The 16771-nt window shown below is 36.1% G+C and overlaps 1 protein-coding gene across 8 annotated transcripts in view; it reads left to right on the forward strand.

The window, feature by feature from the left end:
* USP34 (ubiquitin specific peptidase 34) overlaps nucleotides 1-16771 on the forward strand; it is a 253143-nt gene that overhangs the window by 180517 nt on the left and 55855 nt on the right. For all 8 annotated transcript variants that reach the window (XM_023619043.2, XM_023619045.2, XM_023619046.2 and 5 more), the window contains 7 exons: nucleotides 3663-3846; nucleotides 4300-4460; nucleotides 13767-13832; nucleotides 15159-15305; nucleotides 15393-15449; nucleotides 15544-15621; nucleotides 16002-16096. In XM_023619043.2, coding sequence (XP_023474811.1) covers nucleotides 3663-3846; nucleotides 4300-4460; nucleotides 13767-13832; nucleotides 15159-15305; nucleotides 15393-15449; nucleotides 15544-15621; nucleotides 16002-16096 — 788 coding nt within the window. The remainder of the gene's footprint in view (nucleotides 1-3662; nucleotides 3847-4299; nucleotides 4461-13766; nucleotides 13833-15158; nucleotides 15306-15392; nucleotides 15450-15543; nucleotides 15622-16001; nucleotides 16097-16771) is intronic.

Consider the following 16771-nt stretch of genomic DNA (forward strand, 5'->3'; position numbering starts at 1 on the left):
AGTATCTAGCAAATATATGTTAAGCAAATGGATGATTAAGAAGACTCAGTCCAGACTCTTAAGAACTGACAATCTAATGGTTCATTTGTTCAGCAGATTGAGAAACCTGCCTTATGCAAAATTTGTGTGTACCCTCACAAATAATGGCTGCTGATGATATTTGTAAATCATGGTAAAAATAATAGCTATTAAAGGGAATTCTATCAGGGATATGGACGATCAGATTAGGAAAGGCTTTGAAGAAGATAGAGCTTTTGTAATACAGGATAAAGTTTTCTTAAGTAGAAATATAAAGGAAACATTTAAGTCATGGAAAAGAAGATGAGAAAAAGTAAGTCGTAGGAAACCTGGGTATATGCAGGAAATTGAGTGGTTAGTTCAGTTTGGCTTGAGTTTGAGGAAGTGTAGGAGGTAACTTTGGGAAACTAGGTGGTCATCTGTTGTAGTCACAGGAAATTATTTTTATATGTACAAGAAAGCAAAAGCATTACTTTTGTAATTTAAAAAAGGGGCCTTTGAAGTTTTTGATCAGTCAAATAACACCAGGAACATGCTTTTTGGCAAAATAAATCTGGTAACAAGATTGAGAGCCAGCACAGTTCAGTGGTCTTCGAACTTTCTTTGTTCACGTAGTCTTTAAAGAATCTTGAAAAAACTAAGTGTCCTCTTACAGAATTTTTGGGGTTTTTTTTGGTGAGGAGGATTGGCCCTGAACTAACATCTGTTGCCAATCTTCCTCCTTTTGCCTGAGGAAGATGGTTGCTGTGCTAACATCTATGCCAGTCTTCCTCTGTTTTATGTGGGATGCTGCCACAGCATGGCTTGACATCTGATGCTAGGTCTGTGGCCAGGATCCGAACCTGCAAACCTGAGGCTACCCAAGCAGAGTGCGTGAACTTAACTACCATGCCACTGGTCCAGTCCCCAGATTTCTTAATTTTAAAAAATGTCTAGGGTTTTCAAATTTAAATGTTTTTAAAGGATATAATTTTTATGGAATTGTTGAAATTGATAAAAATATTTTTTTTCCTGTGACCTCACAGTATTGTCTTAAATTTCTTCTGTATTTATCATTATATTACATTTACTGGACATGGGCAATCAAAGCAACATAAGTATACTTTAAATTTTTCCAAATAAGTATGAGACATTAAAAATGACATTTTATTGAAAATATATGCATTCACAAGGGTGGGGTTTTTTAAATTAATTTATATAGTTGTAGATGGATATTAAGCTAGAATGATCACATGTTCATTCTCTTCCTACTTTATATTTTTTTAGATGTAAACTCTGAGAAATCTTGTTTACATAATGGAAATGTAAACTGTGTTCACATAAGGTTTACAATGGGAATGGAAGGAGTATTGTGGGTTTTGTTTGTTTGTTTAAAGATTGACTCCTGAGCTAACAACTGTTGCCAATTTCCTTTTTTTTTTAATTCTTCTCCTCAAAGCCCCCCCTGTACATAGTTGTAGATTCTAGTTGTGAGTGCCTCTGGTTGTGCTGTGTGGGACGCTGCCCCAGCATGGCGTGACGAGTGGTGCCATGTCTGCGCCCAGGATCCGAACCAATGAAACCCTGGGCCCCCAAAGCGCAGCGTGCAAACTTAACCACTCGGCCACAGGGCTGGGCCCAGGAGTTTTGTTGTAACATGTTGATTGTTTGAATTTCTTCTGAATTACCTGTCAAAAATCGCGCTATGGTCTCTCATCGTAAAACTGATTTTAATATTCTCTCAGGTAGCAGTTTGAGGTTCTTCTTTCTGTGAAAAATACCAAAATGGCTTTGCCATTACATATCAGATGAATATGTTAATATATGTTACTCTTTCACTTAGAGACACCTGGTTTCCTGGTAAAAGAGTAAGGAAAATAAAGATAGTGTTCATTTCAATATGCTTTTATCAACCTAGTATTTCTGATAAAATGCTTTTATCTTACCACAGCTTTCAAATATATTTTGTCAAAACTTTGGAGCTACAGATATTTAGCTCATTCAGTTTGTACATCCAAACTGATTGGCAAAAATAGTTCATTGTTAAACTCCCATTAGCCAATTCTGTTTCTGTTTGAGTGAGTTTGACTTTATTTTTCCAGTTCAAGTAAATATGTGACTTTCTGTCTATGAGACGGTTGTCTTACCTCTGAATTCTAAGATAGACAAGATATAATCTTATCATCAGTCTGTCAACTATATGAAATGAGCCCTTATTCACTTTGTATATTTCTTAGCCAAACTTACTTTCCTTTGTTAAGTCAGGAATTATGCATTATGCTTTCTTTGACAATAGTGAGATGGAAGAGGTGAGGTCATCAATGGGGAAATATTTTAAATTATTCCTTATTTGGTGCCTGTGTCAGAGGTTCCCAAGACCACTGCCAGATTCACTGATTCCCTAGAAGGACTCATAGGACTCGGCATGTAGTTGTCTCATGGCTAAGATTTATTACAGCAGAATGATACAAAATGAAATCAGTAAAAGAAGAAGAGGGCATAGGACCAAGTCCGGTGGAAACCAAGTACACACTTCTAAGAATCCTCTCCCAATGTAGTTGCACAGGATGTGCTTAATTCCCCCAGTAGTGAGTGTGACAACATGTGTGAGGTGTTGTCTACACAGGGAATTTCTTTTGAGCCTAGGAGTCCAGGGTTTTTATCAGGGGGTGGGTCAGGTAGGCACATAGTACTTGCATAACTGACCACAGTTACAGAAATTCCAGACTCCCAGATGGTAAGCAGATATTCAGCATAATCCAAACACACCAGGCACAGTGAGCCACTTTTATCACTTAGGGAAAGTTTTATATTAGAGGAGGGAACTGTTTACCATTCAACTTTCCAGATGACAGCTAGGAAGCCACCCTCACGTTCCAGTCTAATAGCAGAATCTCAGTCTTATTATCTATTTTCTACACAGTACCTCAGGAGGTTTTTGTGCTCCAGAACAATGTACCATACTCGTATTTCAGATGGTGAGGGAGATAATTTTCTTTGGTAAAGTGACAAAGGACCAATTAAGAAGGAACAAGTGGGAAAGGTGACCCTTTCTCAGGCAGATCAAATTTAAGAAAAAGTACATCTACAGTATACCTTTCCCCTCAGTTTGAACTTCACTGGTATAGAAGTTAAGAGCTTGGTGTCTTAAATCCCAACTCTGACTCTAGGCAAAGATCTTAACCTTTTTTGTTTTGGGGCCTTAAGTAGTATCTGCCACTTGTGAGTGCTCATTATGAGTAAGTTGCTACTTTTGTTGCTGCTACTGCTGCTGCTACTATTATTATTAGAGTGAAATAAGGAGAATCTTAAGTAAATGTAGAGGCAGTCAAGAATAGGGAGTAATGAGTCCTTACCAAAAATTTTGGTCACTTAATGTGGTAGAAAATAATAGCATTGTAGTTGGGAATCTGTGAGAAAGAGCTATCAAGAGGGAAGGAACAATAAAGGTGATCCCCACCAATACCATTTTCTCTAAGAGAAATGAACATTGGGAAGACATTCAGATGATGGTGTATGATGCTGTTTTAAGTTTTTAAACAGTCTTTTAGTAAATTGTAGATGGTCATATAATCCAGTTTACTCTGTGTAAGTTCTTCATTATATTTGGAATATAATTAATAGCCAAGTTTAGCTAATATACTTGATCTTCCTCTTTTTTCCAGGAATTTTTAAGAGATATCTTCAATCTCCTGTTTTTGTTGCCTAGTCTGAAAGATAGACAACAGCCAAAGTGTAAATCGCATTCTTCAAGAGCTGCTGCTTATGATTTGTTAGTAGAGATGGTAAAGGGATCTGTTGAGAACTACAGGCTAATACACAACTGGGTTATGGCACAACACATGCAGTGTAAGCGTTCTTCTTTTTCTTTAGTATTTTTAAATTTTGTATGCAGAAATGAGATTTTGGAGGGCATGATTGAGAGAGAATTCATGTTCACACACTAACATTATAAACTGTTGTTGCTAGGACATTATTGAAGTTAAAAAGTAACATTGGAATTTTTTGGTTCTTCTTAGAAAAAAACAGGTGTGAAGGACTTTGTATAGGTATCTGAAATACTTTGGCGTTTTTTGGTTAAATAATTTAGTGTCATGTAAGATCAAGTTTTGATAGTCTTGAATTATTAGGAAGTGAATTAGTTTTACGGTGTTCTTACTAATTTTAAAAATTATCATGTAGAATGTTTTATATATTTTAACTAAATAAGTAGTAATGGAGGTATTGGCTGTTAATAAAAGCAAAATGCATTGTTTAATGGTTTGTTTGGGGGGAATCTTTCCCTCCATCTTTTTTCAGCAGCCCATGCACCTTATAAATGGGACTACTGGCCTCATGAGGATGTCCGTGCTGAGTGTAGATTTGTTGGCCTGACCAACCTTGGAGCTACTTGTTACTTGGCATCTACTATTCAGCAACTTTATATGATACCTGAAGCAAGACAGGCTGTCTTCACTGCTAAGGTACAATTTCCTCACTTTAAAAATTAATACTGTAATACAAAGTTTTTTAACTTTGTTTCAATTTAGTGAAATATTTTGAGAAGATAATTTATGAATTAAAAAACGACAAAATTTGACTAGATAACTCATGTATATTTTAATTACTTTTACATCTCAATACTTTATTCCTAATATTGTGATATAATGTCTTTATTTCTCAAAGGAAAGCACAGTTATAGCATATAGACACTCAGTGTATACAATGAACATGACATTTTCAGTAAATATAAACACAGATTTTAATTACATAGAAAATAAGCAAAGCCTAAAACAAAGTAGGGAAATAGTGTCAGAATTAAGTGAACTTGTTTCTTTTGTATTTATCCTAAAGTAAATTTGATTGTGGGCCTAGTTTGCTTGGATATGGTCTGCTTCATATCATTTTTGTTAACTTGTTCTTTCTAGTTTTCATTCCTTTTTACCATAGGCTGTTTTTTAGTTTACCTTCTGCACTGCTTTTATCATTTCTTGAGGAACTTTCTTTAGGCTTGCACTTGAGTTTTTGTTTTCCTCCATTATGTCATCTTGATGTCCTGTCTTTTTCCCCCCAACAAAGTATCACAATTCTCTTTATTTATCTTCAGTGAATCCTTAATATGTTTAAGTTATGCTTCAAGGTCTCCAATCTACAGTATACTCAAGTGGGTTTGTTTTTTGGCTTTATAAATTTATTTATAATTTATAATATAAAAACGTTATATTGACGTTTTTAAGTGTATCATCTGAGACTGATTATGATTATAAATAGTTGAATAATTGATTTCATTTAGCATATGGAAATTTTTGTAACTAAATTTGGTGGCCCCATCTGCATGATTTTATTATAGAAGCAGTTATTATCAAAGAAGCATGTTTTCAGTGATTTTCTGTCTGATAGCTTGGCCATACTTTGTAGTTTCTCTTCATATTAGTCATCACCTTCTAGCCATTAGTACTGTCAGGAATTTGTGTGTGGCAACAGAAAGAATAATCAGATATGCTAATTGTAAGTCTCATAAATGCTATTTTTGGTTAAAAACTAAGTTTAGATATGTCTCTATGTAAAAAATTCTTACAAAATAGAATTTGACATGACTTCAGAAAGTACTCTAGTCAAATGGGCACTTGATTATTTACATGAAAACATTAATCATTTTTATTATTCCCTTTTCTGATGTTCACAGAAAGATTAAAGAAAGTTACATGTATTTTAATTGTGGTAAAATATACACAACTTAAAATTTACCATATTAACCGTTTATAAGTGTACAGTTCTGTGATATTAAGTACATTCGTGTTGCAACCATCACCACCATCAATTTGCAGAATTTTTTCACCTTCCTTGCTGATGCTCTATACCCTTTAAATACTTATCTCCCCATATTCCCTTCCCCCAAACACCCTGCAACCACTGTTCTACTTCCTGTCTCTCTGAATTCGACTACTCTGGGTACCTCAGATAAGGGAAATCGTACGATATTAGTCCTTTTGTGACTGGCTTATTTCACTCAGCATGTCTTCAAGGTTCATCCATGTTTGTAGCATGTATCAGAATTTCTTTCCTTTTTAAGCTGAATAATATTCCATTTTATGTGTATACTGCATTTTGTTTTTCCATTTATCTGTCAGTGGACACTTGAATTGGCTTACACCTTTTGGCTATTGTGAATAATGCTGCTGTGAACATGAGTGTACAAATATCCATTCAAGTTCCTGCCTTCACTTCTTTTATGTATATACCCAGAAGTGGCATTGCTGGATCATGCAGTAGTTGTGTGTTTTTTGCAGAATCACTGTGTCATTTTTCCACAGTGTTTCCCATTTTACATTCCTGCTGGCATTGCAAAAGGATTCCAGTTTCTTCACATCTTTGCCAACACTTGTCATTGTCTGCTTTTTTTCTTATGATAGCCATCCTAACGGGTATGCAAATGTATTCTTTTAGGTAGTAAATACATACATATGTAAGGTATATATTTATTTAGAAATTGCACAGTAAGTAAAATATTCTTGGTTTTACTTGATTTTAAAGAATTCAGTCACTTCCGTTCTGTAGTCAACTAATACTTCATTCTCCAGTAACAAAAATAAATCCAGGTCTTTATTTCTGACCATTTTTGTATTCTGAATTATTAACAAGTTGCATGTATCAGGTCTGTTATATACTGGAGAGTATCATTTTATCTGTCAGTTCTCATTATCTCATGAAGTATTAAGCTTCCCATGTGCCAGGAATATACTGTAGTTATTTTTGCCAATTTTCTTGATTTCTTTTATTCAATTCCTATTGCACTTACTATATAAATTTTTTAACTTTTTATTAAGATTATGATAGTTTACAACCTTGTGAAATTTCACTTGTACATTATTGTTAGTCATGTTGTAGGTGCACCACTTCATCCTTTGTGCCCTCCCCCGAAACATCCCCTCTTTCCCTTCTAACCCGCATCAGTTCTCTTTGTGTATAGGTTTAACTTCCACCTATGAATGTAGTCATACACAGTTTGTCTTTATCTATCTGGCTTATTTCACTTAACATAATACTGTCAAGGTCCTTCCATGTTGTTGTGAATGAATGGGACGATTTTATCCTTTTTTATGGCTGAGTAGTATTCCATTGTATATATATACCATATCTTCTTTATCCAATCATCAGGCGATGGACACTTAAGTTGCTTCCACATCTTGGCTATTGTAAATAATGCTGTGATGAACATAGGGGTGCATGGGACTTTTGGAATTGCTGATTTTAAGTTTATTGGATAGATACCTAGTAGTGGGATGGCTGGGTCATAGGGTATTTCTATTTTTAACTTTTTGAGAAATCTCCATACTGTTTTCCATAGTGGCTGCACCAGTTTGCATTCCCACCAACAGTGTATGAGGGTTCCTTTTTCTCCACAACCTCTCCAACATGTGTCACTTTTTGTTTTGGTTATTTTTACCATTCTAACAAGTGTAAGGTGATATCTTAGTGTAGTTTTGATTTGCATTTCCCTGATGATTAGTGATGATGAGCATCTTTTCATGTGTCTATTGGCCATCATATATATTCTTTGGAGAAATGTCTGTTCATGTCCCCTGCCCATTTTTTGATTGGGTGGTTTGATTTTTTGTTGTTGAGCTGAGTTCTTTATATATTATGGAGATTAACCCTTTGTTGGATAAATAACTTGTAAATATTTTTTCCCAACTAGTGGGTTGTTTTTTTGTTTCAATCCTGTTTTCCCTTGCCTTGCAGAAGCTGTTTAGTCTGATGAAGTCCCATTTGTTTATTCTTTCTATTGTTTCCCTCGTCTGATGAGTTATGGTGTCCGAAAAGATCCTTTTGATACTGATGTCAAAGAGTGTACTGCCCATATTCTCTTCTAGAAGACTTATTATTTCAGGTCTAATCTTTAGGTCTTTGATCCATTTTGAGTTTATTTTTGTGAATGGTGAAAAAGAATGGTCAATTTTCATTCTTTTACATGTGGCTGTCCAGTTTTATCAGCACCATTTGTTGAAGAGACTTTCTTTTCTCCATTGTAGGCCCTCAGCTCCTTTGTCGAAGATTAGCTGTCCATAGATGTGTGGTTTTATTTCTGGGCTTTCGATTCCATTCCATTGATCAGTGCACCTGTTTTTGTACCAATACCATGCTGTTTTGATTACTATAGCTTTGTAGTATGCTTTGAAGTCAGGGATTGTGATGCCTGCAGCTTTGTTTTTTTTCCTCAGGATTGCTTTAGCAATTCGAGATCTTTTGTTGCCCCCTATGAATTTTAGGATTCTTTGTTCTAATTCTGTCAAGAATGTCATTGGAATTCTGATTGGGATAGTGTTGAATCTGTAGATTGCTATAGGTAGTATGGACATTTTAACTATGTTTATTCTTCCAGTCCACGTGCATGGAATGTCTTTTCATCTCTTTATGTCATCATCAGTTTCTTTCAGGAAAGTCTTGTAGTTTTTGTTGTATAGGTCTTTCACTTCCTTGGTTAAATTTACTCTAATGTATTGTATTCTTTTTGTTGCAATTGTGAATGGGATTGAGTTCTTGAGTTCTTTTTCTTTTAGTTCGTTGTTAGAGTATAGAAATGCTACTGATTTATGTATGTTGATTTTATACCCTGCAACTTTGCTGTAGCTGTTGATTATTTCTAGTAGTTTTCCTCTGTATTCTTTGGCATTATCTATATATGAGATCATGTCGTCTGCAAACAGTGAGAGTTTCACTTCTTCATTGTATATTTGGACTCCTTTTATTTCTTTTTCCTGCCGAATTGCTCTGGTGAAAACCTCCAGTTCTATCTTGAATAAGAGTGGTGAGAGTGGACATCCTTGTCTTGTTCCTGTTCTCAGAGGGATGGGTTTCAGTTTTTGTCCATTGAGTATGATGTTGGCTGGGGGTTTGTCATATATGGCCTTGCTTATGTTGAGGTACTTTCCGTCTATATGCATTTTCTTGAGGGTTTTTATCATAAATGGGTGTTGGATCTTGTCGAATGCTTTCTCTGCATCTATTGAGATGATCGTGTGGTTTTTGATTCTCATTTTGTTAATGTGGTGTATCACGTTGATTGACTTGCGGATGTTGGACCATCCCTGTGTCCCTGTTATAAATCCCACTTGATCACACTTTTTTATGTATTGCTGTTTTTGATTTGCCAGAATTTTGTTGAGGATTTTTGCGTCTATGTTCATCAGTGATATTGGCCTGTAGATTTCCTTCTTTGTGTTGAACTTGTTTGGGGATCAGGGTGGTGCTGGCTTCATAGAATGTGTTAGGGAGTTCTCCATCTTCCTCAATTTTCTGGAATAGTTTGAGAAGGATAGGTATTAAATCTTCTTTGAATGTTTGGTAAAATTCTCCAGAGAAGCCGTCTGGTCCTGGGCTTTTATTTTTGGGGAGGTTTTTGATTACTGTTTCTATTTCTTTCCTTGTGATTGGTCTATTCAGATTCTCTGTTTCTCCCTGATTCAGTTTGGGGAGGTTGTAAGAGTATAGGAATTTATCCATTTTTTCTCGGTCGTTCAATTTGTTGGCATATAGTTTTTCATAGTATTCTCTTATGATCCCTTGTATTTCTTTGGTATCCGTTGTGATTTCTCCTCTCTCATTTCTAATTTTATTTATTTGAGTCTTCTCTCTTTTTTTCTTAGTAAGTCTGGCTAAGGGTTTGTCGATTTTGTTAATGTTTTCAAAGAACCAACTCTTCGTTTCATTGATCCTTTCTGCTGTCTTTTTTGTTTCAATATCATTTATTTCTGCTCTAATTTTTATTATTTCCCTCTTTCTACTGACTTTGGGCTTTGTTTGTTGTTCTTTTTCTAATTCTGTTAGGTGTCGTTTGAGATTGCTTATGTGAGATTTTTCTTGTTTACTGAGGTGAGCCTGTATTGCAATGAATTTCCCTCTTAGGAATGCTATTGCTCCATCCCAAATGAGTTGGTATGGCGTGTTTTCATTGTCATTTGTCTCCAGATAATATTTGATTTCTTCTTTAATTTCTTCAGTAATCCATGGTTTGTTCAGTAGCATGTTGTTTAGTCTCCACATTTTTGCCCCTTTCCCAGCTTTATTCTTGTAGTTAATTTCTAGTTTCATAGCATTATGATCAGAAAAGATGCTTGATATTATTTCAACCCTCTTGAATTTGTTGAGGCTTGCTTTGTTTCCCAAGATATGGTCTATCTTTGAGAATGTTCCATGTGCACTTGAGAAGAATGTGTAACCTGCTATTTTTGGATAGAGTGTTCTATATATATCTATTAAGCCTATCTGGTCTTATTTTTCATTTAATTCTATAATTTCCTTCTTGACTTTCTGTCTGGATGATATTGGTGTTAATGGGGTGTTGAGGTCCCCTACTGTTATTGTATTGTTGTTGATGTCTCCTGTAGTTTTGTTAATAGTTGCTTTATAAATTTTGGTGCTCCTGTGTTGGGTGCATATATATTTATAAGTGTTATGTCATCTTAGTGGAGTGTCCCTTTTATCATTATAAACTGCCCCTCTTTGTCTTTGTTTATCTGTTTTGCTTTGAAGTCTACTTTGTCTGATATAAGTATGGCGACACCTGCTTTCTTATGTTCATTATTAGCTTGGAGTATCGTTTTCCATCCCTTCACTCTGAGTCTGTGTTTGTCTTTGGGGCTGAGGTGTGTTTCCTGGAGGCAGCACATTGTTGGATCTTCTTCTTTAATCCATCCTGCCACTCTGCGTCTTTTGGTTGGAGAGTTCAACCCATTTACATTTAGAGTGATTATTGAAATGTGGGGGTCTACCGCTGCCATTTTATCACTTGTTTTCCGGTTCTCTTGCATTTCCTTTGTTTCTCGTCCCGTGATTTTTGGACTACTAATTCAGGTAGGTAGATTTCTATGTTGGCTTTCTTCTTATTTGTAATTTGCGTCTTTATTCTTGTTATTTGTTTAGTGGTTACCATGTGGTTTGAATATTGGTGTTTCCCTTCCTTTTATCTTTAATGTTATGCTTAACTTTTGCTAACCTGTTCTGATGCAGAGCTGCAGCTGTTTGATTTTGTCTTTCTACTTATCTCCTTTGTTCTGGATTTTGTAACCCCTTTCCTTTTTTTGATTTTTCAGGTATGAGGGACTTCCTGAGCATTTCTTTTAGGCGAGGTCTTGTGGCAATGAACTCCCTTAACTTTTGTTTATCTGGGACAGTTTTTATTTCTCCATTGTATTTGAAGGATATTTTCACTGGATAGAGTATTCTTGGCTGCAAGTTTTTGTCCTTCACAGTTTTGACTATATCATTCCACTTTCTTCTAGCCTGTAAGGTATCTGCTGATAAATCTGCTGACAACCTTATGAGGGTTCCTTTGTAGGTTATTTTCTTCTGCCTGGCTGCCCTTAGGACTTTCTCTTTGTCATTGACTTTTGCAGGCTTCACTACTATATGCCTTGGGGTTCGTCTTTTAACATTGATAATATTTGGAGATCTATTAGCTTCTGTCACATGGAGTTACATCTCTCTCCCCAGGTTTGTAAAGTTCTCAGCCATTATTTCTTTGAACAGGCATTCTGCCCCCTTCTCCTTCTCTTCTCCCTCTGGGATACCTATAATCCTTATGTTGCATCTCCTAATTGAGTCAGATAATTCTCAGAGAGTTTCTTCATTTCTTTTTAATCTTAGTTCTCTCTCCTCTGTCTGCAGCATTTCTATATTCCTATCCTCCAGATTGCTAATTCTGTCCTCTATATTATCAACCCTACTGTTCAGAGAGTCCAGATTTTTCTTAATCTCCTCCATTGTGTTCTTCATCTCCAGTATTTCTGATTGGTTCTTCTTTATGGTAGCAAGCTCTTTTGTGACACAGCCCCTGAACTCGTTGAGTTGTCAATCTGTATTCTCTTTTAACTCGTTGAGTTTTTTAATGATGGCTGTTTTTAATTCATTGTCATTTAGGTTGTAGATTTCATTGTCTTTGGGATTGTTTTCTGGGTACTTGTCATTTTCCTTCTGTTCTGGAGATTTAATATATTTTTTGATACTGCTTGATGGCGTGGATTTGTGCCTCCGCATAGAAATAGAGTTTAGTTACTGCTTCCACTTGCTTCTGCTGGAGTTGGGGGGAGCAACTGTTTAATCTGCACTGACCAGGATTCCTGTCAGCTGTTGCTAACCAGACCTGGGCCCCTCCTCATGGTCACAGTGGTCCTGTGGGGTCTCTTGTCAGCTGTGGGGACAATCACAAGGGGCCTCAGGTTGCTGGTGCCTACTGTCACACCACCTAGACACGCTCCCTCCTTATGGTCTGCAGCAGTGTTATGGGCTTTCACTGCTGCCAGGAGCAGGTTCACCTAGATTCGTAGCTCTGTCACCATCAGGGCCCACAGGATCTCACTTGTCCACTATGGGCCACAGCAGAGCTATGGCTATCTGCTGCAGTCTGTGGTTAGCTCACCCAGCTGTGCTACTTCTGCCTCCGGGCCTTCCAGCCTTGTGATTGCCAGGTGGGGCCTCTCCACTAATGCTGCGCAGAGGCTTTTGCTGTGGCTGCTATGGGACCATGGATTTTCCCCCTGGACCGTGGACCAGGCTTGCTGAGACTCCAACCTGCCACCGCCCCCTCACACGGACTCGCTTGGTCTCCCTTGCCCCCTCTGGGCCACAGCAGGAGACCATGAGTCAGAGGCGGCTGGCTGGCTGCTGCACCGCCCAATATCATATAATTTTGTAGTAACTATATGGTGAATAGATCCCTATTTCTCTGTCCTTATCTTATGTCAGCAGTTTGATTATTAGCTCTGGAAAAAAAGAGCCATATTACCTGTACTTCCCATAAAATTAACACAAATAACTAGTGTATACTTCTAATATATGGGAGGCTTATTATTTCATGAGATTATCAGAGCTTCTTCAGAATTATGATAGGTAGTAATTTGTAATGAGGATAATATTTGCTTCATAGATTTATTTTAATATTGGAATGAAATAGAATATATCTAATGACTGCCTGGCATGAATATGGGACTTTCCTGTAATGCTGGTTTCCAGGACTGAGTCTCTAGTGAATGAGTCTAGCCAGATTCCTGAATTTCAGTTAATGATATTTGAATATTTAGAGGATTTTCAAAGATGTCGGCCAGTTTTCCTCTGCAGTGTTAAGGATCTACTATTCTAGAAAAAATAAAAAGATGACTAGATGAGGGTGAGGTGTCATTTATTAATATATTTTTTTAATATATGGATTTATTTGTGGGAAACAACTTCATTGCACACCTAAAATGTTTGCAAAATCACCAACTTGTAAATCAGCATTGCACCAAATAAGTCATCTGGAAAGCAATTTTTTAAAGATCTCTTTATTTGGTTTCCTTACGTAATAGTGATGACTGTATTTATATAATGAACAAAATATGCCAATTTTTTTTTTTAAAGATTTTATTTTTTTACTTTCTCCCCAAAGACCCCCAGTACATAGTTGTATATTCTTCGTTGTGGGTCCTTCTAGTTGTGGCATGTGGGATGCTGCCTCAGCGTGGCTTGATGAGCAGTGCCATGTCCACGCCCAGGATTCGAACCAACAAAACACTGGGCTGCCTGCAGCGGAGCATGCAAACTTAACCACTCAGCCACGGGGCTAGCCCCAAATATGCCAATTTTTAAAGTGCTAAAATTGTTAAAGAAAGAATAGACTATGTGTGTGTGTGTTTTCTTATATATAACTAAAAGAATGAAAACAGATACAGTGTTAAGCACATTATTTCTTTGCTAGAGTGTCTGATTTACTACCATCAATATGTTTTAATGGAAATTTTTCTCTTAATTTCCAGTATTCAGAAGATATGAAGCACAAGACCACTCTACTGGAGCTTCAAAAAATGTTTACATATTTAATGGTATGTTTGCATATCGTGTTTGGAACACTAATTAGATATACCCTTTAACTAAAGCTAAAAACATTAAATGCAGTTCATTTGTATTGGCTTTGTCCTGACTATATACTCTTATTTCTCTAATTGAATTTATCACTTACCGGTTTTCTTTGTCATAGTGACATGTAACAGTCACACCTCAGTCACCTACTTTCTGTTAATTTGTCCTTTGAAGAATCTCTTGTATCTGATTGTTTTCCCATCACAGGGTTACCCGCCTTAGGCTTAGAGTTTTCTGACTTATTTCTTTGTCCCTCTTAATTCCCACCCCCAAATTTATGAAAGTAACTTTAATAAAATGGCAAATGTCACAATATTACTCTCCTATGGAAAACTCTTCTGTGGTTCTTTATTATGAACAGAATAGTATTCAGGTTCATCAGCATGGCACATACCCTCTGTGATTTTGCCCCTTCCTTTCAACCTCCCCTTTTATTCTTCCCCGTATCCAGCCTCACCCCATAGTAACTATAAGCCCTTAAAGCCCATCACCCTGTTGCTTCATTGCTTGTGCAGTTATTTATGCTTCTCCCTCTGCCTGTAGCACTCTTCCTCAGCACTCCTCCATTTTCTTCCTTTTGTCATCTTTCAAAAATCGACTTGGTTTTCTCCTCCTCTAAGAGACTAGCATTCCACACAGTGTCTCCAAGTCACCATAACTCTCTGTCATACCTACCACTCGTATTGACTGTTACTTGTCTCATCTGTTAGAATCTTGAGGACAGAGATTACATCATATTTATTCTTGGTAATTATAATAAGGACTCAATGAATGAGATTTTTAACAAAATAAAAGATTTACTACTCATCCCTTGATTCCACTTTGTCTCCTTTCCAACAGAGTTGGAACATGCCACCTGAACATCTAAAACAGAAAATTACTCTTTTAAACAACTAAGGAAAAGTTCAGTCTGTAGGAAAACTTATTCAGCCTGTAAAGGTTTTGTATTTTATGCTTCACAATACAAATCTGTGTCCTTTGAGTCCCAAATTTCTTCCTAGAAATTCCCATGCTTAAAAAACACAAATTTCTTAACTTAAGGTAATTTAAGCATCTTCTGGCACCAAGTCTAATTAAACTGAAAATGCCATGAAAATCAAACAAACATGAAATAGAAGACAGCATATCCTGTCTTTAAAAACTTTTCTTTGTAGATTTACTACCTGTTTTGTTGTTGTTTTGTTCATTGAAGAACCTTGTGATAATTTTCCTATTTTTGAGACTTAGATTTGTTTGTTTTATAATCCTTCTCCCCTCTCCACCCCTCTCCCCCAACTTCTCCCTTACAGGAGAGTGAATGCAAAGCATATAATCCTAGACCTTTCTGCAAAACATATACCATGGATAAGCAGCCTTTGAATACTGGGGAGCAGAAAGATATGACAGAGTTTTTTACTGATCTGATTACCAAAATTGAAGAAATGTCTCCAGAACTGGTTAGTACCAGAATACTGAAGTTTCTTTGAAATTTGTACAGATTCGCCCAGTTTTAATTACTGACTTTGTTTGTATTTTTTTAAAAGAAAAATACCGTCAAAAGTTTGTTTGGAGGTGTAATTACAAACAATGTTGTGTCCTTGGTAAGTATTCTACCTGTTCTTTGCTTATTGGAAATCTTAATGTATATTTAGCTTACTATAATAAATTACTAATTTCTGACTGTTGATTGACCAGGATTGTGAGCATGTTAGTCAGACTGCTGAAGAGTTTTATACTGTGAGGTGCCAGGTGGCTGATATGAAGAACATTTATGTGAGTAATGTTGTATATGTTCTTTAGACTTTTTTCTGCTTTTAACTATTTGTACATAGCAGGTTTATGTTTGTCATCTTGAGAGAAAATTAACTTTCCTGTTTTCATCTATTTTCTTCTTGCTCTGCTACTCAAGAATTAAAGGTAGACCACAAAGCTGCTTTTTCCAAATCAAAATTTAAGTACTTGCACTTTTGAAATATTTAGTAAGATTCATAAAGCATCTTATCAATATGACGGAAAACAGTTTTTTACTAAAATTAAGAATTCATTTTAAAGAAGTTTTTCTCTGTGCGTTCTGCCCAAATTATAATTACTTTTTGTAGTTTTGCATACTGTAAACAATAATATGAAACTTTTAAATGTGGTTTTATACACAGGAATCTCTTGATGAAGTTACTATTAAAGACACCTTAGAAGGTGACAACATGTATACTTGTTCTCATTGCGGGAAGAAAGTACGAGCTGAAAAAAGGTATGCTTTTTGAAATGTATTTTTTTTCATTTTGATAAATCATCTAATGGAAATAAAACAAATATAGGATAAGGTAATGTTAAGTGTTATGAAAATTATGTAATTAATGTTAAGGTCAATTGCTGGGAGTTCATTATCATATAGCAACTTTTTATTTGGTTATTCAAGTATACTTTCAAGCACCATTAAGTTTTTCAGATTTCCTTTTTGTCCTTTTAATTAATCAAATATTTACCAAAGTCTGTCTGATTGCTTAGCCCTCTGCCGTGCACTCAGTGGAGCATGATAAAGAGTCTACTCATGAACTGAAGACATCCTCCTCTGAATCGCTAAAGTGAGAGATTTTTTTCTTAAGAGCCAGCTATAAGGTGGCCGGTTTAGGCAGAGTTGGGTAAAGATTTTCAATTCTACAGGTGAATGTTGAATGACAGATAGAAATTGGATTGAAAGAGCATCTTATAGTTACTAGGAACAAAGGCAGAGAAGTGGAAATGACCTTGTATGTGCAAGAATCTTGGATTAGGCCAGCCTGCCTCAAGTGGAGGATTTGCATTGACCAGTAATAGAAAATAAGATTGATAATAAACAGTGGCATCAAATGATTAACATTTAGATTTTGGGATTATCTACATAATCGATTGATTGAAGCCATCAGAACATCTGCCTGTGAAAGAA

This window comes from Equus caballus, chromosome 15 (genome assembly GCF_041296265.1).
Source record: "Equus caballus isolate H_3958 breed thoroughbred chromosome 15, TB-T2T, whole genome shotgun sequence".
In the NCBI taxonomy this organism is placed as follows: Eukaryota; Metazoa; Chordata; class Mammalia; order Perissodactyla; family Equidae; genus Equus; species Equus caballus.